The 24,275-nt window shown below is 41.4% G+C and overlaps 1 protein-coding gene across 4 annotated transcripts in view; it reads left to right on the top strand.

Annotated features, from left to right (window-relative positions):
• Nucleotides 1-24,275, top strand: part of GAREM1 (GRB2 associated regulator of MAPK1 subtype 1) — a 208,782-nt gene that overhangs the window by 64,827 nt on the left and 119,680 nt on the right. For 2 of the 4 annotated variants that reach the window (XM_027127695.1, XM_027127697.1), the window contains exon 2: nucleotides 2,331-2,471. The exons of 1 other annotated variant lie outside the window; for it this stretch is intronic. In XM_027127695.1, the coding sequence (XP_026983496.1) occupies nucleotides 2,331-2,471 (141 nt within the window). Of the gene's footprint in view, nucleotides 1-2,330; nucleotides 2,472-3,565; nucleotides 3,748-24,275 lie in introns of those variants that run through there. One more of the 4 variants, XM_027127700.1, reaches the window with a different exon arrangement.

The raw sequence follows: 24,275 nt of genomic DNA, 5'->3' as shown, positions 1-24,275 counted from the left end.
CAGATTCTTTTCCATTATAGGTTATTACAAGATGTTGAATATTATTCCCTGTGCTGTTTTTCTATTTTATATATAGCAGTGTGTATCTGTTGATCCCAGACTCCTAATTTATCCCTCCCCCTCACCTTTCCCCTTTGGTAACCATAAGTTTGTTTTCTATGTCTGTGAGTCTCTTTCTGTTTTGGAAATAAGTTCATTTGTATCATATTTTTAGATTCCACGTGTGAGTGATATCATACGATATTTGTCTTTCTCTGACTTACTTCACTCAGTATGATAACCTCTAGGTCCATCCATGTTGCTGCAAATGGCATTATTTCATTCTTTTTTATGGCTCAGTAATGTTCCATTGTATATATGGACCACATCTTCTTTATCCATTCCTCTGTCGATGGACATTTAGGTTGCTTCTATGTCTTGGCTATTGTAAACAGTGCTGCAATGAACATTGCGGTGCGTGTATCTTTTCAAATTAGAGTTTTCATCATTTCCTGTTACAGGCCCAGGAATGGGATTGCTGGATCATATGGTAACTCTATTTTCAGTTTTTAAAGTAAGCTCCATACTGTTCTGCATAGTGGCTGTATCAGTTTACATTCCCACCAACGGTGTAGGAGGGCTCCCTTTTCTCCACACCCTCTCCAGCATTTATTATTTGTAGACTATTTCATGATGGCCATTCTGATTGGTGTGAGGTGATACTTCATTGTAGTTTTGATTTGCATTTCTCTAATAATTAGTGATGTTGAGCATCTTTTCATGTGCCTGTTGACCATCTGTACGTCTTCTTTGGAGAAATGTCTATTTTGATCTTCTGCCCATTTTTTTATTGGGTTGTTTGTTTTTTTGATGTTGAGCTATGTGAGCTGTTTGTATATTTTTGAAATTAATCCCTTGTCAGTCACATTTTTTATGAATATTTTTTCCTATTCTGTAGGTTGTCTTTTCCTTTTCTTTATGGCTTCCTTTGCTGTGTAAAAGCTTTTTTTTTTTTTTTGGCCGTACGTGGGCCTCTCACTGCTGTGGCCTCTCCCGTTGTGGAGCACAGGCTCCGGATGCGCAGGCTCAGCGGCCATGGCTTACGGGCCCAGCCGCTCCGCGGCATGTGGGATCTTCCCGGACCGGGGCGCAAACCCCTGTCCCCTGCATCGGCAGGCAGACTCTCAACCACCGCGCCACCAGGGAAACCCTGTGTAAAAGCTTTTGAGTTTGATTAGGTCCTATTTGTTTATTTTTGCTTTTATTTCCATTAGTCTAGGAAACGGATCCAAAATAATATTGCTGCAATTTATGTCAAAGGTATTCTGCCTATGTTTTTCTCTAGGAGTTTTAGAGTATACGGTCTTACGTTTAGGTCTCTAATCCATTTTGAGTTTGTTTTCATATATGGTGTTAGAGAATGTTCTAATTTTATTCTTTTACATGTAGCTGTCCAGTTTTCCCAGCAACACTTGTTGTAGAGACTGTCTTTTCTGTATTGTATATTCTTGCCTCCTTTGTTGTAGATTAATTGACCATAAGTGCATGGGTTTATTTCTGGGCTTTCTGTTCTGTTCCATTGATCTATGTGTCCGTTTTTGTACCAGTACCATACTAAAACATATAAAATTTGAAAGGAGATACAGGCATTTAATCTCAAGTACTGTTTCAACAGAGAGATACATTTATTATATATTTTTGGTAGGTATGTTGTAGTGATTAAGAGCATAAGCTTTGGGGGAATTCCCTGGCAGTCCAGTGGTTGGGACTCTGCACTTTCACTGCTGAGGACCCGGGTTCCATCCCTGGTTGGGGAACTAGGATCCCGCAAGCCGCAAGGCATGACCAAAAAAGAACATAGCTTTGGAATCTTTTTGACATAGTCCTGAATCTGCACTTTTCTGCTTATTAAATCTGTGAGCTTAGACTACACTTAACATTCTGAACCTTAATTTTTCTTACCTGTAAAGAAGGAACAATACCTACCTCATAATGTTACTGTATTACATTGAAATAATACATGCAAAGCATTTAATTAGTGTCCGATTTACTGTTGGCACTTAATAAATGTTTGTTTTATTATCATTGAAATACAATCATTAAGATAGAATGAGGTATTTGAAAATCTCTTTGCACATAAGTAGGAAACATTTTTATGGAACCCTGTGTAGAGTTGTCAACTTGGTATGAAATGCCTTTTTTTATTGGTAACTCAAAAGTGAACTTTTTCTCATCTTGGGATGAACTATCAACTTCTCCATTGGTGAAGTTTTAACTAACAAAATTTTATTGCAGAGAATGGAGTAAACAGACGCTAATTCTAAGTTTCTCATATAAAATTTATTTTCTAGGAGAATGCATAGAAGGGCTGCGGGAAAATGACTACCTTCTGATTCATTCGTGCCGTCAGTGGACCACCATCACTGCCCATAGCTTGGAGGAGGGGCACTATGTCATTGGGCCAAAGATAGAGATTCCGGTACATTATGCAGGTAAAGCTCCTTTCAAGAGACAAGAAACGGCTAATGAAGGGTACTTGAATATGCTAATTTTCTCCTCCACAGTGAGAAAATAGGAATTGTCTATAAACTAGAGGGTATAATGACTTAGAAAAAGATGAATGAAACACTTTGGTTATTTTATCAGTGAAAGCTCAGATTCATTTTGTCATAGGCATTTCTAATTAATGCATGTAGTTAAGCGTGAACTCTTAAGCACAGATTCTTATTAGATATTTATAAAATGAAAATGGTACAAACACAAAGATCATCTCTGGAATGACAGTCCATATGCGTAACCAGCCTCTGAACACCAGTATCTCTGAATAAACCTGAGCACGATTTGTGAATGACTTTGATGTCATGGTTTCACAAGATACCATTTCACAAACAAGCATTGTGGTCTGGTTTTAAAAGTATTGGATTGAAAGGTCAGATACCTGAACATGTCCCTCTTTGCAAGGAAGCCTTTAGAATACAGGCAGCAGAGGTGACCTCACTGCTTAGTTGAATCAGGATAATAACTACTTTCTTGCCTCAGTTGGAACTCCATTCAGTGTAACAATGTCATTTAACTAATTTTTATTAAGGGCTTTCTAAATACCAGCACTGTTCTAGGAGTTTATGATACATCTAGTAGCTTAAATCCACTTTCAATAGTGGCGGCTTACAAATGCAGTTTTTAGAAAACGTTCTGTATATATATTTCCTATACTTTTTTCTGGTGCTTATAGTTCATTATGTGAAGGATCTTGACTTTTTCTCTACTATTGTTAATTTTTCAAAAGTCTCTAGCAGGACACTGTAATTGATTAGCTATAAATTGTATAGCCCTAGACTGCCGTCATGTTTTTGAGTGACTCCTCTACATTGCCCAGAGAGTTGTCTGTTTGGAAAAGAGACCTTGCTATATCCCCACTGTCTAGAACAGCAGCAAATGGTGTGTGTTCAGTAAATATTTTTTGGATGAATGAATGGTTTGGTCCCCCTTTTATTCCTAGGAGTCTTCATTGCTAGATATGACCTAGAGATCACTAAATTTCTCAAAATCCTTCTTATTCCAGAAAAATTATAAGAAAGAATTTCTCTTGCCTGAAACCCTGTCCTGGAATTCTCTTGCCCAGATGTAGGAGTAGACTTCATAGAAAAAGGAGGAACATATAGCTACAGAAAGTATCATGACTGTGAGATTGGGAGCCAGGCCAAAGAGGCAGAGAATGAGACAGACCCTCCACCTGCCCAGTCTCTCCTGCCAGTGGTCCCACAACAGGTGAGATCCATGCTAGTTTTAGCAGAACCAAAATTCTGTCCCTTGTGGAAAACCGAGAAGGAAGGTGTAAGATTGTGATTCACATATATGATTTTACCTAATCTGCTGTGTTCTTCTTTTAGTAGATTGAGTTTTAGTCTTTCCCCCAAATCCATTGCTCCATGACATCGTTCGTCCCAAATGCATGCTGTCATTTGATCAGTTACTCAGATCTCTTTAGAGACTCCGTATGCCACCAGTCTCTTTGACTTATTGCTCAGAGCCCTCACAAGGGCTGGTTCTAGTCCACTTCTCCAAACTTACCTCTTCTACTCTGAAGAGTGAGCCTTCCACTCTAGCTAGATTAGTCACCTCACTGTGTCCTGGATATCCTGAGTACTTTTCCATTTACACCAGTCCCCGGCCGGCGTTGCCTTCCTTGGCCATGCTTTTATCAGAGCCTGTCATTGCATCAGGAGGGGGCAGGTACCCCCGACTCTCCCCATGTGGTCTTCGATGTACTTACCATGTATCACATTCATTTAGCACACATCCTCGGGCTTCGTTCAGTTACCTTTTCCTACAAGCACACACATCTTCACTTGCCAGCTGCGCTGTACACTCCTTAACAAGTGAGACCAATTCTAAAAACCTTTGTGAGTCCTTAGGATCTATACACAAAAGATACAGTTCTTTATGGCTGCAGGTGCTTCACCTAGGGATCTCAAGCTTGGCTGTACATTGGAATCACCTGGGAAGCTTTCAAAATGGTTGATGCCCAGTTCCCATGTCCAGGGTTCTGGTAATTGGTTTTGAGTGTGGGCTGAGCATTAGGATTTTAATAGCTCCTCTTGTATGTAGTTAAATTATGCAGCCAAGGCTGGGAATCCTTTGTTCTGGAATGGGCATTCACAGTGTCAGATGATCAGATTTCCCTAAACACCTGCAAATATTTGCAAATGTTTTATTGTTCTGAACATTTTTTAAAATAGACATTAACCTTCCACTGGGATAAAAGATATGGTATGTTCAACAGCTTACTCTTTATCTGCAGGGAAAATGATAGTACACTTAATTGGGAGACCCCAGGGCGTGTATTGCAAATACTATTTTTTTTAAAGTGAAATTGAGGTCCCAAGACTAAAAGGAAACATGAACACTAAGACTGTACCACTTTACATGAAAAGAAAGAAAATATATTAAAGGAAGAAAAACTTGAAATAGAACTATCTTAGTTCAAGCTGCTATAACAAAATACCATAGACTGGATAGATCATAAACAAAAGAAATTTATTTCTTGAGAAGTCCAAGATCAAGGTGCCAGTAGATCCGGTGTCTGGTGAGAGCCCAATTTTCTGGTTTGCAGATGGTCATTTTCTTGCTGTGTCCTCACAAGTTAGAGAGAACAATCATCCTTCTCAAGTCTGTTCTTATAAGGGCACTAATCTCATTCATGAGGACTCCACCCTCATGACCTAATTATTTCCTGAAGGCCGCACCTCCAAATTCCATTACATTGAATTACTCTGATTTTGGGAGGATGTAAACATTCAGTCCATAACAAGTAACCAATGGTTTATGAGACATTTGATAAGATTATTTCAAAGAGCATCCTAGGGGATATTTTATTTCAAAGAATTTATTATCAAGTCCAGCCTTTGGAAGAGAGTATAAAGTAAATTGTGGAGACTAAAAATATCATATATGTCTCTGGTTTATTAGTGTTTTAATTTTAATTCGTAGAAGAAACCTTTATTCATGCATGTTGTACTAATTTGTTGTAATTTCATATAGGTTAAGAGTCATCACTCATTCTTTGAGGAAAATTAATAAATAATAATTAAATATGTTTAACATAGTAATAAAATCTACCAGCTTTGTAATCAGCCTAGTTGGATTCCTGGTTCTGCCATTTACTGTCTGTATTTGGGCAAGTTACTAAACCTCTCTGAATCTTAGTTTCCTCATCTGTTAAGTGGGGATAACTATAGTGCCTTTCTCTTCAGCTAGTTGTGAAGATTAAAAGAGGTAATGCAAGTGAAGCACCTTTCTGAGCGCTGACTAATTCCAAGTGCTCCATAGTGTTAATAGTGGTGATTATGGTAGTGATAGCAGTAAAATGTTTCTAAAGATTTAACTGTTTATTTTGAAGTACAGATTACAAGTTGAATTACTTTTCTGCTCCTTAAAGCAGGCTGAATACTGATACCCCTCAATGTTGTTTTGGCTGCTGGGTTTTTTTGTTGTTGTTTTAAACTTTTTACTTTGAGGCTGCAATCGTATGATATATTCCTTTATACTATTTACCCATTTTTACCATCATTTGCCATGTTTGTTGTATTCTTTTCCTCCATCTCTTTCTCTGTGCGCGCACACACACACACACACACACACACACACACACACGCACACGCACACACACACACACACACACACACCCATATTATTTATTTATCCCGAATCATTGGAGAGCAGACAGCACACATCCCCCTTAGACTTCATTATGTATTTCCTAAGAACAGGGATATCCTCTTATGTAACCACAGTACTGTTAGCAAATTCAGGACATTTAATACTTTAATCTGCGGTCCATGTTCCAGTTTTGTCAGTTGTCCCAATAATATTTTTTCGCTCTAAGACAGCACCTAGTCTGGGACCCCTTATTGTATTTCCCTATCATGTCTCTTTAGTCTCCTTTAATCTGGGATAGTTCCTTATCCTTCCCCTTATCCTTCCTTCCTGATGTGTTTTATGACTTTTTTTTTTTTTTTTTTTTGGCTGCGTTGGGTCTTCGTTGCTGTGCGCGGGCTTTTTCTAGTTGCTGAGTGGGGGCTACTCTTCGTCGTGGTGCGTGGGCTTCTCATTGCGGTGGCTTCTCTTGTGGAGCACAGGCTCTAAGCACATGGGCTTCAGTAGTTGTGGCACATGGGCTCAGTGGTTGTGGCTCGCGGGCTCTAGAGCTCATACTCAGTAGTTGTGGCACATGGGTTTAGTTGCTCTGCAGCATGTGGGATCTTCCGGACCAGGGCTCGAACCCATGTCCCCTGCATTGGCAGACTGGTTCTTAACCACTGTGCCACCAGAGAAGTCCCTATGATATTTTTGAAGAATATAGGCAAGTTGTTTTATAGACTAGCCCTCAATTTGGGTTCCCCAGGCTATTCATGATTAGATTGAGATTATGCACTTCGGTCTGGTTGTGTCCTCCTCAGGGAATCACATCTAGAGACACGGGATGTCCCTTTGTCCCTTATTGGTGACATTGATTTTGATCACTCGGTTAAGGTGTTGTCTGATTTCTCTGCTGTATAATTACCATGCTTTGTGTTACTGGGAAATTTGAAAGAAGGTTCTTTGAGATTCTGTAGGTATCTTATTCCTTCTCTAACTCTCCCCTTTTGTTGAGCAGCTATTGATGTTTCCTGTCTGATTCAATTTTTACTTTGAAGGTGGCAAAACAGTGCATTTCTAACTTAACTCCATCATTCCTTCTTATATGTGTTGTCATTCTACTGTAAGGAAGAGCTGTTCCTTCTGTCCCATTGTTCAGTTAGTTACCTTTTATTATCAGCATGAAATTATGGATTCTTACTTCAGGAAGGGGGTCAAAATATCTTCCTGTCCTTGTTTATTTTGATGCTCAAATTGTCTCATATTTTGCCATTTGGGTACAAGCTGGCCCATCTGTCTTTATGACATGCCCCCTTTTCCTTATTTTCTGTTACAGGTAGCAACCATTCTTCTCAGTTAGTGTACCATTTTCATCAGGGCTACTGCACTGTCCTATTCCAGGCAACGCTCCTTACTTTGTGGTCTCTGTAAATGGTGTCCCTTGGAGTTGTGCAGTGCAGAGCCAAGGCAGTTGTACACAGCTCTATTCACATATATTCTGGAAAGTTGTGAAACTCAGCATTTTTAGAAAATCACAGAGTGCCTTTCCCATATTTTTTATCAGAGATTTTCATGAAATTCCTCCTGTGAAAAGAAATAATTTCATAAAATTTTCAGAAAAGAGAAATATGACTTGAAGTCCCTTATCAGAATTATACTCTGATGTGGTGGTAATAAGAGTCGCCTTACTCTGAATTCTGAAATTATTAGATGTGCTTTGAGAAAAAAAATAAAGACTTCCCTTATTCTGACAAAGTAAGTTTTTTATTTGGGATAAAAGGAATTTTCTTGGTTTAACAAACAGTTGATTCCGAGAGAGAGAATGTGTTCAGTCAGCATCAGCATCACATATTTTGCTAACAGCAGGGAAACCGCTCAAGAAAAATTGGCATAGTGTTTAGAAAAATGATTGCAGCTTTCAGACAACTTTTAGTCAAAAGGTATCAGAGATCAGTTTAATCTAAACTCTAACTTCTTGTTGCTACCGAAAGGGCAAAGATTTCCTAAGGAATGTACAACACAGAATGTGGAATTTTTCTGCATTCTGTGTACTCAGACCATCTAAATTCCTGCCTGGCACTCCATCAGACACTGCTAACTCACCCTGCACGCTTCCTGACTTGTTAAACCAAAAAAAAAAAAAAAAATCTATTTTTAAAAATTAGAAAAGGGAACCTAGTGCAACTTAATTATAGCCAACAGTTTGTAAAGATGAATGATTTCCATTTTACAGTTCACATTTCTATTCATCAAATTCCTTGTGTCTCTGCAGCTCAGAGTGGTCAAGCTCGCGCATATTGCTTACACTAAAGCATGTGTCTCAGGGTTTACGCTGAGCCCTTCTAGGGCCTTAAACCTAATTTGGTATTCACAATTTGACATTTTGTCCTTTAAAACTAGTATAAACTTCAGGCTCCACAAAAAGCTGGATACGCCGTTGCCTCTGGAATTTTATTTGCCCTTTTAAGCTCCAAGTTTCCAACCTATAAAATGAAGTTTTACCTTAGAAAATGTCGTGAAGATTTTCTGAGATCTGACTTGTGTAAATGACTCAACACTGTCCCTGTCACGAGATGAGTACTAAATAATGTTACCTCCTCGTTACCAACTCTGTCGTGAAAACCAGAAAAAGCTCTCTCTAGAGACACAGCTCTGAGAAATCAAATGAATCAGAATGGGAGGTGTCTGTACCCGTGATCCACCACTTGGGGAAGTAGTGGAATTCCGACTGGGTTTATGAAAATATAAATCATTTGACGGCGTGCTTGGTGTCATCATCACCGAACAGATTGCTACTTGAATATAAGCATCTGAGATAAACTCCAGCCACGTTTGGCTTCTATTTTTAAATTCTCATCCTCCTGCAAATCTGGTGAATCTTTAACAAGCTAAAATGATCTCAGTACTGCCCTCCTAGCTACAGTACGTACAGAAATAGGTAACAGTGGAGCCCAGGGTTGGTTAGAATTGCTTATGAAATCTGCAAGGCCCTTCTCAGCAAGCACCTGCATTTATATCAGCAGTACCTGTTTTTAAAAATGTAGGATGTGCAGTGTCTGTCTCTCGGGCAAAATTATAGTAATGTGGTATTCTAACATAACCTTGAATTGTAATTACTGAACAAAGGGAAGTGTTGAAACAAGCTAATTTTATTCTCCTGGGTTGTGAGTTTAATTAGTGTGAATCATCTGTTTACAAAAGTGACTACTTTTGTAGAACATCTTGTGTACTTTCTCTGTTACATGGGATAAAGCTTATGTGATAAAATGGAAAGTAACCAAATGGTCTTTTAAAAAGTCCTCAGGACCAATGTAGTATGCCAAGGGCCATTATCCCAACCAGTTTTGCCAGTAATAAATATTAGCTATCTAAGAAACAACCATTTTTCATAATTGAATCTTTAGGTCACAGATTGCAATAACTCAGATTTATGTAGTGTTTAGTGTTCTCTTGTTAACTCAGCATTTTACTTGTATTTCTTCATGTAGCTTTGACAACAAACCCATGAGGCGGGTTCTATTATTATCTGCCTTTGTGCACAAGTGCAAACCGAGGTTCAAAGATGTTAAGGATCTTGTAATGTTACACAGTAATAGGTGTGATTTGAACCCAGGATATGCGGCTCCAGAACCTGATTTCCTCACCACAATTCTCTGGAAAGTGCTAGAAGGCACTTCGCACAAGGAAGATATTCTGACCGTCACAGAGAAGAGAGATCTGTTAGAATTTGCTAGTAAATTGAGTAAAGCTTTTGCTTTTCTTTCCTTTCACGCACAGCTCCCCACTTGTAATCTGACTCTAGGGGAAAACTAAGGAAACATATATTTCTCTTGACATTTTCCAGATTCATAAGTCATCTGCGTACAGGTGACATTCCCATTTCTAAGTAAATTACAGGAAGGAGCAAAGACAGAAGAGCTTCCAGGAGAGCCTGTGGGAGATCAAGAGGATGCTGTGGGAACCTGGGGGCCTTCCTATCCAAGTCTGGAGGCCGGGGGAGAAGGTCTTTTAAGTGCGACTTAGGAAGTTGGTGATATTCAAAAGGACAGACTCGGTGAATAAATGACAGGAAAATTAGACTTCACCAGGGGATTAAAAATGAGTGGAAGGTGAGGTAGCAACACAGATCAACTATGTGTGCCAGTGTAGTAAAGAAAAGTAAGTAAAGAAGTTGGTGATATTCAAAAGGACAGACTCGGTGAATAAATGGCAGGAAAATTAGACTTCACCAGGGGATTAAAAATGAGTGGAGGGCTTCCCTGGTGGCGCAGTGGTTGAGAGTCCGCCTGCGGATGCAGGGGACACGGGTTCGTGCCCCGGTCCGGGAAGATCCCACATGCCGCAGAGCGGCTGGGCCCGTGAGCCATGGCTGCTGAGCCTGCAGAGCCTGTGCTCCACAATGGGAGAGGCCACAACAGTGAGAGGCCCGTGTACCGCAAAAAAAAAAAGAGTGGAAGGTGAGACAGCAACACAGATCAACTATGTGTGCCAGTGTAGTAAAGAAAAGCTAAGGGTGACGACATAGGAGTGAAAGGCTTCTAATATTCATTTTTTAAGAATAATGGAGTCGGAAGCATCTTTCTCAGCTGGGGGGATGACTCAGAAGAGAAAAGGGGGGAACTAATTAAGTAATGTAATAGCCTGGTATCTGGGAAATTGTCTCTGCCATTGTTTTCCACCAGGGACGTTGTTACCCTCTCCCTCTCTACTTCTTTGTTTCATGATGTATTTGGTGTAGCTACTGTAACATAGCGTTTGTGGTCAGAGGTCAGGTGAATTGTATCTGTCACATTTGGGTATTCACCCAGACGTTTAAACTCAAAACAAGGGTAAAGAACTTATGTAAGCATCTGCCTTTGATGGAAGAATGACTGGAGGACTGTCGCCAGCCTTCGGTATAGTTTTCTAGTTTCACTTCTAAATGCTTAAGAATAATACCCCAAGGAAATTTGAATATGAATGATATTCATGAGGAGATGATTCTAGGGAATTATCTTGACTTTGTTAAGTATTGTTAGGTATGATACTAGTATTACAGTTTTGAAGGAAAACATCCTTATTTTTTAGAGACATACTGAATTACTTAGGGGAGGGGAATATGATTATCATTTATAAAATACTTCAAAAACAAACAGATCAACATAGACAAATATTGGGCGGGCTGTTAAAGTTGTTCAGTCTAGGTGACGGGTAGATGGTACAGTATTCATTTTCTGTATGTTTTGAAAAATTTTGTAATAAGGAAAAAAATGGACTCTCTGACAGCAACCAACAGCAAAGTTAATTGTCGTGCATAACTCTTCAGTGGTATTCTTACCAAAACCACTTCTGCCTCAATCCTTGAATTCTACTTGTAGTCTCAGTAAGTTGTTCTGTTCCAGTGTCAAGTGTGGAAATAGCCCAGTGAAAGGTGAACTCAGAAAGAAATGATTCTGTTTTCACCACATGGTGCAACCATCCCAGTTTAGCAGCTACCTGTGGAGACTTGATTGCTCCCAGCCTGGCCGGTTCCCAGGGGCTTACCCAGTTGGTGGTAGTGATTTAAATATAAAGGAGGAAGGAGGTGTGTGTGTGTATGATTTGGAAAGAAAGGAAATTCTTTTTTATTAGTTTCTCCTTAAAATAAGAGCTTTATGGGAGAAATGGAAAGGGGGAATATGAGTAAATACAGGGAAAGTTATTTGGTGTCACACTGTGGCTTTTCTTTTTTTTAAAACATTTAAAAAATTTTATGTATGTATGTATGTATGTATGGCTGTGTTGGGTCTTCGTTGCTCCACTCAGGCTTTCTCTAGTTGCGGCGAGCGGGGGCTACTCTTTGTTGCGGTGCGCAGGCTTATTGCAGTGGCTTCTCTTGTTGTGGATCATGGGCTCTAGGCGCGCGGGCTTCAGTAGTTGCGGCACGTGGGCTCTAGAGCACAGGCTCAGTAGTTCTGGCACACGGGCATAGTTGCTTCACGGCATGTGGGATCTTCCTGGACCAGGGCTCGAACCCGTGTCCCTGCCTTGGCAGGCGGATTCTTAACCACTGCGCCTGTGTGGCTTTTCTTGATCTATAAATGCTGGTAGAACAACGTTTATAAAAATTTGAGAATCCGTCGATTGCTGTTTTCACATTTTGGCCTGTTTACTCTCAGAATCCTTGAAAATCACACACTGCATCTACAACAGAAGCTCTAGGATCCAAAACATAAAACAAAAAACTCTGGTACAAAAACAGGGATGGTGTTTGGGGTTCAAAACTCGAAAGCTGCTGTTTTCTAATTTTTTTTTCTACTTCTCTGTCAGTACTGAATGGAAAGTTGGTACTTGAAAGGGATACCTCCAACTTGAGTCTGATTTAACCTATGAGATAAATGTGATTAACATCAGGTGGAAAGTTTGAACAAGCTGCCTGTAACCAGACTGTTAATGGGGTGTTTAAAACATGGGTGGGGATGGGTTCGTCTCACTTCGTAATTTGATTTCCATGTTGGATTTGTACCTCCGAGAGGTGATGTGACCTTTTAAAAAGTTCCCTTTCAGCTTTTAGGGATTGCTTTTTTTTTTTCTTTGCGGAAAACAGACTTCTGTGTTTCAAAACTGATCTCAATGCCGGTAAATCTTCCTGAGGTCACTTCCCTTCGTTTCTTAGAATTGGAATCGCTTACCTTTATGACTCACCCTCCAGGGCAGTCGTGTGCTGGTCTTCTGTTAAACCGCTTACCCAGCTGGGTAGTTGTCAGGAGGACTTGTCCACAGGAAAACGACAGACCACGTGTACTATGCGAACTTTTGTGACATTTAGGGCAAGAGCATAGATGATTCAGAACTTGCATGTGTGCTTTTCCGGAAGGTATACATTACCAAGGCCTCCAACCTGTTAGGACTGGTTTACAGAACATCATGGGGTTTGTCCCTAAGAGTGAGTCAAGCCAGTGAGTGAGCGTGAGACCAGCAAGAAACACAAAGCTTTTATCTTCTAGACGTTAAAAATCGTTGTAGGTAAATGAAATGCAGGGGCGCATCAGTGTTTGAAATAGTCCATGTCTCCCCTCATGTCATTTGCATCCCATGAGCTTCATACTCAGTGGCAGCTGTGTCTTTGCATACAGCCCTTCACACCATTTCATCACCCCAGCTTTACTTGTAGTAATGAAGCCAGTCACCCAGGGAGGGAATTTCAGCCCTCCATCACCTCATGCCCTTTCCTCTTTGCCCCTGTAAGTAATTGTGTGCCAGGTCTTGCTGATGCCATCCCCACTGTCCCTGCCAAAGCTGCTCCCCCTTTCCAACCTGCTTTCACTGGGTCTCTGAAGACCCGAGTGCCTCCTTCCCAGCCCCCATCAGTCAGGTTATTTTTTCTCAACTAGAGCTGTTACTTTACCACTGGCCGGGACGTGTCAGAGGCGTCCTCCAGGTGGGTGCAGACTGTCGTCTAATCAGGGCCCTTCTGAGACCTGACATCCATTCAACTATAAGAGCATGCTCTCCGGTACACACCTCTCAGGGCGCCAGCCCCACTGGCCTGTTCGTTGTTCCCCAGATGGGCCCCACCCACCTTGCCTCACTCTGTGCTGCTTCTAGTCCTTGGATGGCTCGCACATCAGTCACCCCCCAGCTATGAGACCCTACCTCATACACCACCTCCCCTCAAGAAGCTTTTCTCAATTTTCCACAACGTGTGTATAGATAAGGTCCTTCCTGTTTGGAATCCCTATAATACTTTGTGCTCAAGAGTGTTTATGTCTTGCTTTTATTCTCCTCCCTACTAAAGGCTCCTTGAGGACAGTCCTGTCTCTCATAGAATCTAGAACAGGCTTGGGTAGTTTAAGAGCTCACTAAATATTTTTGAGCGAACTGAACCTGAGTCATCTTTAAAGAATGCACATTTTTTTCAGTCGGTTTACAAAGATGCCTGAGAATGCCTGGAGAACAGTCTGGTTTCCTTTTCCCTTGAAGCAGGCAAGTGTAGCTCTAAGCCCCTCCATGGATAGTAAGAGCAATGATCATGATGCTCTGATAGAAGTGCAAACTGTCGAATAAGGAGAGAGCAGTTCTGTCTGGGAGTGGGAGGTGAGGGTCCTCAGGTGACCATGGCAGGAAAGGGAGTCTAGACCAAGTGCCAGATTAAGGAAAGGTTTGGATTATGGGCAATAGTGAAAGATAATTTAAATGGTTAGTGGGTTAGAGGGGGAGGGATTATTTAGGAAATGAGTTTCGAAACCCAGCTTGGAACAAATGTAAAGAGATTCAAATTCTAGGATGAATTATGGGAACAGTAATCTCTGTGTCTTGTGGGCATCTCTCCTAATCTGTGTCTCAAAAAGATTACAGGAGGCCACCACCTCCCACCCTGATCCAGAATGGACGATGAGAAATCAGAGAAACCGGATAGGAAGTTGTTGAAATAACCTGATGAAAGATAATGAAGACCTGACCTAGGCTGGGGGAAGTGCTGATGAGGTAAAAGTTGATACCTAGATGCAGGGGACAAGGAAAAAGGAGAGAAAGGTAATTCTGAGAATTTTTTTTTTTTTTTTGGTCCAGTTTTTAAGGAAACAGACTTTTGTTTTTAACCTCCCAGGCATAGGCCTTAGCTCGTGGACTCTTTTTCCTAATGGCTTTCATTTATTTCTGCCATTTTCTTTTTTGCTAAAACATTCTTTGCCCTTAAAATAAATGTTGTCAACAAAATAAATGTCAAGTTCTTCCTAGAAAGAAGTAGAGTAGGAAAGTGAAGATTCAGATTTCTTTTAAAATGCTTTTGTGATCTTGTTGGGACACTCAGGGCCTTCCAGTAGAAGTTTCACATCTTCTCAGGTACTTAGACTTCTTGATTGGCAAGAATGTGCTTATCCTTTTAGTTCTTGAGCCTGCCAGGTACATCAGAGATAGGAGTTCCACAGAAAAAGTGTGTTTGGAGTAAGGCGTCAGGTGATAGGAGGGGAAAAAAATATATACAAAAATCTCAAGGACTAAAAGATTGATACCATAAAAATTTAACAGTTTTGCCTATATCTGGCATTTACTTATTTCCTACATCCAGTAGGAATTCTTTGTTCTATGTGTCAAACTAGGAAAGTTTGATGAACTGAATGAAATAGTCCAGTCGTATGTTTTCAGTGCTTATGATAAAGACATTCCTCTGTGAAGAAGAACATGTGTGTTTTGTAGGTTGACTCGTTAAGATCAAAACATCTGTTATGGAGTCTGTCACAATTCTTAATAACTCTGTTACTTTCTTTAAGAAAAATAATGTTTGTTTTCTATAACATAGACCAGTGGTTTTCAACCAAGTTTGAGCAAGCAAGTTGGTCAACCAAGTTGAGCGTCTGTACCCACCTCCCCTTCCCCAGCACATTTGGCAATATCGAGAGACGTTTTTGGCTGTTGCAACGAGGGATGGGGGGCTATTGTGACCCAGTGAGTAGAAACCAAGGATGCTGCTGACCATCCTATAATGCCCAGGACAGCCGCCACTACAGAGATGTCGGTGGTGCCGAGATGGAGAATCCCAGATAACAATAATAATGTTATTATTATGCTGTGTTATCAAAAAATATTTTATGCTGTGTTATCAAACAATCTCATTTTGCACAGAGGCTGCCAGGCAGACATTGTCTAGAAAAAAGTATCAGAGTTGATTTCTAAAACATAACAAGCTGTTGCCCAGACTGAAAAAAACATGTTAAACAGTTTGTGAACAGACATCACATTCTGCACACACTGCCTGAGACTGACAGCAACCATGTGTGTCATGGCAGAAAAATTCAGGGGGCAGCAAAGGAGCAATCCCCTTTCGTTGCAAAGCTTTGTTTATTCTCCAGGACTACCCTGGCCCCTTCCTTCTCCCTTTATCTTCTCCCTTTATATATATATATATTAAAAAAAAAAAAGGTGTATCTATCTGTAAATGCCTAGAATAAACAGATTTTAAAAAACATTATAAAACCTGGTTTCCCTACTTCAGATTGTAGTATGTATCTACATAAAATATGGTTCTTCAGATGCTGTTGAAATTGAGAATTTTACGTGTTGTATCTGTGTGGGCCAAGATCTGCCCCCCACCGCCCCCCAATAGAAGTGTAGCATCATTTCTCTTTTATTGTTCTATCTTCTCCTTTCCCATTTTAACAAAGTTCAGGTAACTGAATAGGGAGTCCAAATCTAGCAAGGAGAGGCTGCATTGAAGCAGTGCTGCTGCGGGTCTGCGGATCTATTCAGACGTTGGTTGAATAATGGAACACACTGGAGACGCTGGGCAGTGGGCACAGAGGGTGGAGGGAGGAGTGCAGCGGAGGGAGTGGTAGCACATAGGACCCGCAACAGTGAGTAGCCGGGAGCACCTACTGAGTGGGGGCCAGGCCTGTATCACACAGAGCCATGATTTCATTTCATGGTAGAAACTGTCCCCTTCCAGATGAAGAACCCAAGGCTTTGGGATCTTAGCCAAGGTCCTACCGTCAACAGGTAGGAGAAGTCAAGATTGAAACCCAGAGCCATCTAACCGCGAAGCCTACCCACTCTGCCTGCAGCCTCCCTGCCTGCCACGGGGGCCAGATCCCAAAGTTCTGATGGGCCTTCTGGGTTTGGGTTGCACCTTGTCAGCATGAGCTCACTCCCATGATTTTATATTTGGGTTTTAGAGATAACCCTTTGGTAGCAGGTGGGGACAGCCCTTGGTGACTAGCGTAAGTAAGGCGGAAGCAGCAAATAATACAGCCCATTGCTCCCAGGGCTGCTCTCGAGTCTCTCAGGGGCAGGCCGGATGAATCATGAAGAGAAGGTTATTATCTCAAGGGTGAGGAAGCATTTCGATTGGGGCTGTAATTATTCGGTCTGTTTTTCCACCTTTCCTTTACCTGGCGCCCTCTTGTCAGCCAGTATGCGCTGGCTGGTAATATTCTTCTGCTCATCTAGCAGGCAAAGCTCACAAATTCGAGGGCATTTTGTTCCTCCTCCCTGCAGAAAGGCCTTCTTTGTGTTCCCAAGGTGTAAACGAGCTGGGCAAAGAGCAGTCCTTTGGAGCAACAACCCCATGTCTGGATTAACAGGGCAGACAAGTAGGGAAACGTAAAAAATAAAGGCACTTAAACTGAACTACAGAATTCCTGGCATAGATCACTTCACTTCACCTCGGCCCCGCTCTCCTGAACACACACGTATATGCACAGTGTTTCATAGCGAGTGTGTCTTTTTTGTGAGGTAGTGGAAGGAAGATGAGGTGATGCATTTTACCTGTTGCAGGAACCATTAGGAGACTATATTCTCTTTGATGTTTGGTTCTGGTGGGTTTCTATGTGACGACTGTAGAGCATGTTGCTGTGTAGAGAGATGATGTCACTAGTGCTGCTGGTGTCCAGTCATCTCTGTCTGCTGTCTTCATGCTTGACCAGCTGGGCACTCTAGACCTTGAACGACATTGAGGTGGGAGGAGCCACCTTGGGTCAGCTCTGTGGTTCCCGCCAGACTCAAGGTCATTGCCTCCTGCCTTATGGCAAAAACCAACAACAGTATAGAGTTAGGAACACGATGAGGGTTCCTCCTTTCACCTCTTCTCTTCTGTGGCTGTCTCAGTCCATTCGGGTCACTATAACAAAGTATCACACACTGGGTGGCTTATAAGCAGCAGAAATTTACTTCTCACAGTTGTGGAAATGGAAAAGTCCAAGGTCATCATGCTAGCATGGTTGGGTTCTGGGGAAGCCCGCTTCTGGGTTGCAGGCGGCTGACTTCTTGCTGTGTCCACTCATGGTGGAAGGGGCTAAAGACCTCTGTGGGGTCTGTCTTATGAGAGCACTAATCTCATTCATGATGGTCCCCCTTCATGACCTAAGCGCCTCCCAGACGTCCCACCTCCTAATACCATCACACAGGCTTAGGATTTCAACGTATAAATTGGGGAGGGGAGACACATTCAGTCCATAGCAGTGGCCTAACAACTTGAATTTTTCTCCCCAACTAGAGTTCGTACTCTACCAAAATGACAATGTAGAGAGGAAGTTCATTGACCTGGCTCAGCTTCTTAGGGGCTATGTGATCGTTTCTGTATGTTGCCTAACTTTTCTGTGCCTCAATTTCATCACTTATAAAATGGGGAAAATAATACCTATATATACTTGTTTTGAGGCTGAAATGAGCTTAGAACTGATGCTTAGAAGAGCATCTGGCATATCCTAAGTACTGTATAAATGTTCTGTGCTGCTGTTACTGTGTAGTTGATGTAGTAAGACAGAAAAGGAAATGAGATTTCAAGCATTGGAAAGGAAGAGAAAAATACCATGATTGTCTTACAAAATCCCAGTAAACCAACCAACTGAACCAAAGATTATGATTAATATCAGAATTTAGTGGTCAGATACAAGGTTAGGTTATAAAATCAATAATGTTCTCTAATACACTAGAAATAACCAAGTGGAAAATGTAAGTTTTACACAGTAGTAGAGAGCGGCATCCAGAACACATTCTTATTTCCCTTGTAAAGACCTTCACTTGATCTGAATGAAGATAGATAAGCCTTGAGATGTCAACATATCTATTATTCCACAAGACAAGTGTTTCTTTGTTGGCATGTGAAAACATGTTAAATGTTCTGTATAGATTTGTTTTAATACTTAAAAGGGTCCTCCTACCTTTACATGGAGGATCTTATTTACAGATTTCCTCCAGAAATCTATTTTGGGATATCCTGAAGAGTTCATACCGTACTTTTAATTCAGTCAGTTGTCTGAACATGATGAGGTGTGATGAGACAGTTTTCTTAAGATCATCGTCCAGATTTTTTTTTCAACTAAGTACATGCAAACCCCCTGTTAGCAAGTAAGGTTCCTGGAAGTAAGGTTCCTGGCAATCTGTGTGTGGCTGCACAGCGGCGATTATGGTAGTTCTTGCTCTGGAGTGGCCATATGAAGTCTTGACAAAAATCTGTTGATCACTGTACAGACAAAGTAGGTATAAATTGGTTTGAAAAGCCAGGTATGTGCCATTGTCTTTTTGAGTCTCTTCACTATTGGAATCATTTCCAAATCACTGGATCTAACTTCCAACCATTGGCTTTAATCAAATGATTCCAGTTTGACTGCCTGTAGGGTGGGCGGGACATCTAGCGTGATATTGCTTTAGCTACGTGAGACCTAATTCAAGGGAGAGATCACTCCAGCTGGCAGCTTTTGAATGGTTTCGGTTTCTCAAGTGATTCTTGACTCAGTTTAATTGATCTGAATGAGTAAGATGCAAAGTCCCCCAAACTCAGATGAACCTGTGATAAAACCCACACAGCTTAGGATTTAGAATTGCATTTAGAGTTGCTCTTTCAGGTGTGCAGACGCTAAGGCAGCTGTGTGGGGTGGAATGGGTCTTAGACTTGGAGTCAGAAGTTGTAGATTCTGGTGTTTGCCTCTGCAATTTACATTATCAGCTCTGTAACCTCAAAAAGTGCCTTTATTCTTTCTCCGTTCCCAAGTTTTTAAAATAAGAATGTTTGTGAATATTAAATACATTGACTATAGAAGCTTTGTAAACTATAATGAACTATCCCTTTGCAAAGCATTACTTTTAGTAGATCAAAATATTCCTGGTTCTCCATATACTTAGTACCTTCTTTAAGAACAAGTGAGTGTCTTTTGTGCTTAGAATAAATGGTACCTGATCTTCAAGCCATTCTGAATCCTCTCACCTTAAACCCGACTGTTGGAAGCACTTCTTGTAAGTTTCATAGCACTTTATTGAAACCATGTCTGGCACTTGCGTATACGTGGCCTTTGCATGTATCTGCTACTTTATTTTAGCTCTTAAAAATGACATTGCAGTTATTTAATTATTTAATGCATTATTTATCTTTGCACTCTTCACAGTACCTTGAAGTGTGCCAGGTACGTAGAGGTGCTTAAATGGTTGAACGGTTGGAGCTATAGTGTTTTGCTTGAATCTAAGGAAGGGTCTATCATAAGATGAGTACTTGATTGTTATTATCAGTTTGGTTTAAGCTAGAGGTAAAACAGTATCGTATGGGCACGTGCCATCAAGGAGGATATTACTTGCAGGGAAGGTGGAGAGTTAAGTCATGGAACCAAGGACACATAAACTTGCATCTAGAAAACCAACCTGCAAATTAAAGGAAGCACTCTAATTGTACAGAGCAAGAAATTGCGTGATAAGTAATGACTGAACACAATGTACAAAATTGACCAACTGCCCAGAAAAGGAATTGATGACCATGTGATCTCACTTTACCTTCAGCCGAGCATCACCTTTCTAACATCTACTTGAATGTTCCTTATGCCATTGAAGACCACGCTCAAAACATTCGATAAGAAATATGTAGCGTGAACCCTGGGTTCATATTCCTCAGTGGCAGCTGAAGCATTTCACATCAGGGAACTCAACCCAACCTTATCACCATTGTTGATGAAAGCTGCTGAAATCACACACTAGATTTTAAGCATCAAAGCTCCCAAACAGTGTATTGGCAAAAGGAATTCTGTTAACTACATTCTTCATCAGTAAGAACTCTAGGTTTGCATAGTTTATTTGGGGTGGATATCAATGTGTTCATTTTGCCAGAAATTCTTATCTGTAGTTTTCTAAGGCCGTGAAGTCTGATGTGTGAAAATAATTGAACCTCCCATGACCAGACACCACTGATGGTAAATCTGGTTCACTTTAAAGCAAATGATGGAAAATCACCAGGTTCATATATCTCTGAAGGTTGAAAAACCAGTCAGGACTGCACATAGTGACTGACCTAGTGATCTTCTCATGGAAAGACTGGTGGGCAGCTAGAGCACATCGTGTGACAGCTGTTCTATTTTGGCATCTTCTCCCAGATGCCTTATTTTCAGGTGGCTTTGCTTGTAAGGATATGCCCTGAAGAGCAGAGAAATGCACTTGTTTTCACTGTTTCTTATCAGTCTTCTTGGGAAAATGTGCAGGAAGAGAAAAGAGAGATTTTTTTTTCTTTTGTAATTTGACCAAACCAAAAAATCATACCAAGTAAGTTGTTATCCTAAGTCCTCTTTATGTTGTATACCATTTTCCACTTGTTTCTGAGAGTGAAAGTGGGTGAGGGCCACGGGTGCCTGTGTGTTCTGTTGCTCCCTGGAGAACTCAGTCAGGGACACTAGGAAGCAGTGTATCCAGCAGGAAGCACCCATTGTCGTCCCCTCTAATTAGTCCCCTGAAAAAGGACATGTTGCTTTGGACTTGAGTTCTGCACAGTCTTGTGTACTGCATCCCAGAATTTCGTTTATAACTGTGTCTGTTCCATGGTGGTAGAAAGAAATCCCCTCTCCCCCACCCCCACCCCGCAAATGGAAGCTAGTTTTTACCTAAGTGGATAATATTTCCTTTTATTAAAACGTGGCCAGAAAGAGTTCTGTTTTGACATTATAAACGAGAGTTAGGATTATCTACCAGGTGGATACGGCAATTGTGTGTGTCCCCTCCAGCTAGGCTATTTGACTATTCAGTTTTTCATTCTCTAGTTAAAAATTAAAATTCAGATATTTACTGTATATAGAGAGGTAGCATTAATGCTTTTAAACCTTTCTACTATATACAAGACTAGGGAGAGTGATTCATACAGAAAAGCTTTATCAAACATGTTCCTTCTGATAACTTCGAGGATAACTGAAGTTGGCATCAGAACAGGGAGAGTCAGGGGTGAGGGTGAGAGGAGAGAGAGCTGTAACCAAATGAAGCTGCTTGGAAGCTGCGGTGTCTGGGTCCCTCCATTAAAAAAAAACCTATACAGTACCCAGTTTTCTACAATAAAACCCTACGTCCTGTTCTCTTCTCTCAAAGTCTTTAGGGACTGCCTTTTCTGTGTTACAGTTCCAACCTCTTGCCCCATTTCCTAGTAGAGCGAACCCCAAGCCAAACCCAGTGGCCATTCGGCTGACTGGGCCAGTTTAACCAGTATTCCCAGCTCTGTTGACATTGCAGCACCACACTAGAGAGCTTTTGTGTTGTTCCTTCCGTGGTGGTGAGACAGAAGACAGGTGTGGAAGCTTCACAGGGTGGAACTTGCCCCTCTGATGACTCACTGGGTGCCACTCTTTGGGTGTATATTGTCAATACCCCCTTGCTAGGAGGTTGTCTGACCTCAGGGGTGTAGCTTCTGGGGCTTTGCTCATAAGGTTGCATGTTTAACCCGCTGGAAACATTCCAAGTGGGTAATTGCTCTCCACCTTCTAAAATCAATGGATTGGGTGTGTCTGTTTCCTAGGCTGACTGTTCTATGTTAAATTTCTCAGAAGTAAGAACCAGATTTGTTTTGTCAAAGGGTAGCGTGTGTCCCATGGAGATGTTGGGTTTTGATTTAGAAGAAGGACTGTGCTTCTTTTATGAGTGTGCTTGTGATTCTGATAACTTAAAGAGTGGTTTAGTTGTAAAGATACAACTTGTCTTATTAGTACATAATAATTTCATAGACAATAAATGTTGTTCCTTGTGTCTGTTGTGTTATTAGTTATGTGTATTTATGTACAGGCATACGTCATTTTATTGCACTTTGCAGATAGTGCATTTTTTACAAATTGAAGGTCTGTGGCAACCTTGTGTTGAGCAAGTCTGTCAACACCATTTTTCCAGCAGCATCCTTTTTAAATTAAGCTATGTACATTGTTTTTTTAGACAATGCTAATGCACCCTTAATAGGTTACAGTATAGTGGAAAAGTAACTTTTATATGCACTGGGAAAACAAAAAATGTGTGTGACTCTCTTCGTTGTGATATTTGCTTTATGGCAGTGGTCTGATATCTCTGAGGTATGTCTGTGTCTATAGGCCCCTGAGTGTGTGTGTGTGTGTGTGTGTGTGTGTGTGTGTGTGTTTACACACACACACACAGGAATGTGTGGAAAAAATGGTTACCAAAATGTCAGTGTTGGCTATCTCCAGGTGATTTTAACTGATTTAAAAAACAAACCAACCCAAGGGCTTCCCTGGTGGCACAGTGGTTAAGAATCCGCCTGCCAATGCAGGAGACATGGGTTCGAGTCCTGGCCCAGGAAGATCCCACATGCCGCGGAGCAGCTAAGCCCGTGTGCCACAACTACTGTGCCCACGTGCCACAACTACTGAAGCCCGCGTGGCTAGAGCCCGTGCTCTGCAGCAAGAGAAGCCACCACAATGAGAAGCCTGCGCACCACAATAAAGAGTAGCCCCTGCTCACCGTGACTAGAGAGAGCCCACGCGCAGCAACAAAGACCCAATACAGCCAAAAATAAATAAATTTTTTAAAATAAATAAAAAACAAACAAACCCTAGGTGCAAACTATTACATTTAGGCTGGATAAACAACAAGGTCCTACTGTATAGCACAGTGAACTATATCCAATCTCTGGGGATAAACCTTATGGAAAAGATTATTTTTTAAAAAAATGTCTCTGTGTATAACTGAGTCACTGTGCTGTACAGCAGAGATTGGCACAGCATGGTAAATCAATTATACCTCAAAAAAACAAATAAGCAACCGAAACCCCACCTTGAACCCTGTTTCTCCATCTAGCAGCTCCTCAACCAAACATCTCTGCCCCTCAACCAAACATCTCTGCCCCTCACCTCTCCTTTGCCGCATAACCTACTGTGGTCTGACTTTCATTCTCATAACTTGGCCGCCATAGCTTTTACTAAGGTCCTTAGTGCATCCTGCTTTCTCCATCTAACGGGGGTTTTCCAGCCCTTTCCTTGCTGGACCTTTATACCACATGTGAGGCTATTGTTTGTTTTTCTCCTTGACGTTGTGGACTGCCAGGACATCACCACTTGCTCCCGGTTCCAAGCTCTGTCTCTCTGTGTCACCCACCCCTTGGCACTGGGTGTCACCCAGACTGCCATCCTTGGCCCACTCAGCTCAGGGGAGCTCACTCTAAAGCTACCACCCGCCCTTAAACCTGCCCTTCTTCCTGTATCCTGTTTGGTGGCATCACCACCCAAGCCAGAAATCTTGGACTCTTCCCACGACTTCATCCCCCACATCCTGTGATGAAAAGTTCACTGATTCCATCTCCCCTGCGTATCAAATGTGTCCTTTTCTTGAAAACACATGTCTACTGCCCTAATTCAAACCCTCTTTGTTTTTCATTTACAGTGACCTCTGAACTGCCTCCAGTTTTGTTCCCCTAAAATTCGCTACCCACACAGCAGCCAGAAAGGTCCTTGATATTTAAGACACAT

This window comes from Aethalodelphis obliquidens, unplaced genomic scaffold (genome assembly GCF_003676395.1).
Source record: "Aethalodelphis obliquidens isolate GAN/ISIS:26980383/991018 unplaced genomic scaffold, ASM367639v1 scaffold32, whole genome shotgun sequence".
NCBI classification, from domain to species: domain Eukaryota; kingdom Metazoa; phylum Chordata; class Mammalia; order Artiodactyla; family Delphinidae; genus Aethalodelphis; species Aethalodelphis obliquidens.
The sequence above is the reverse complement of the archived record's forward strand: the minus strand, read 5'-3'. Positions and strand labels throughout refer to the sequence as shown.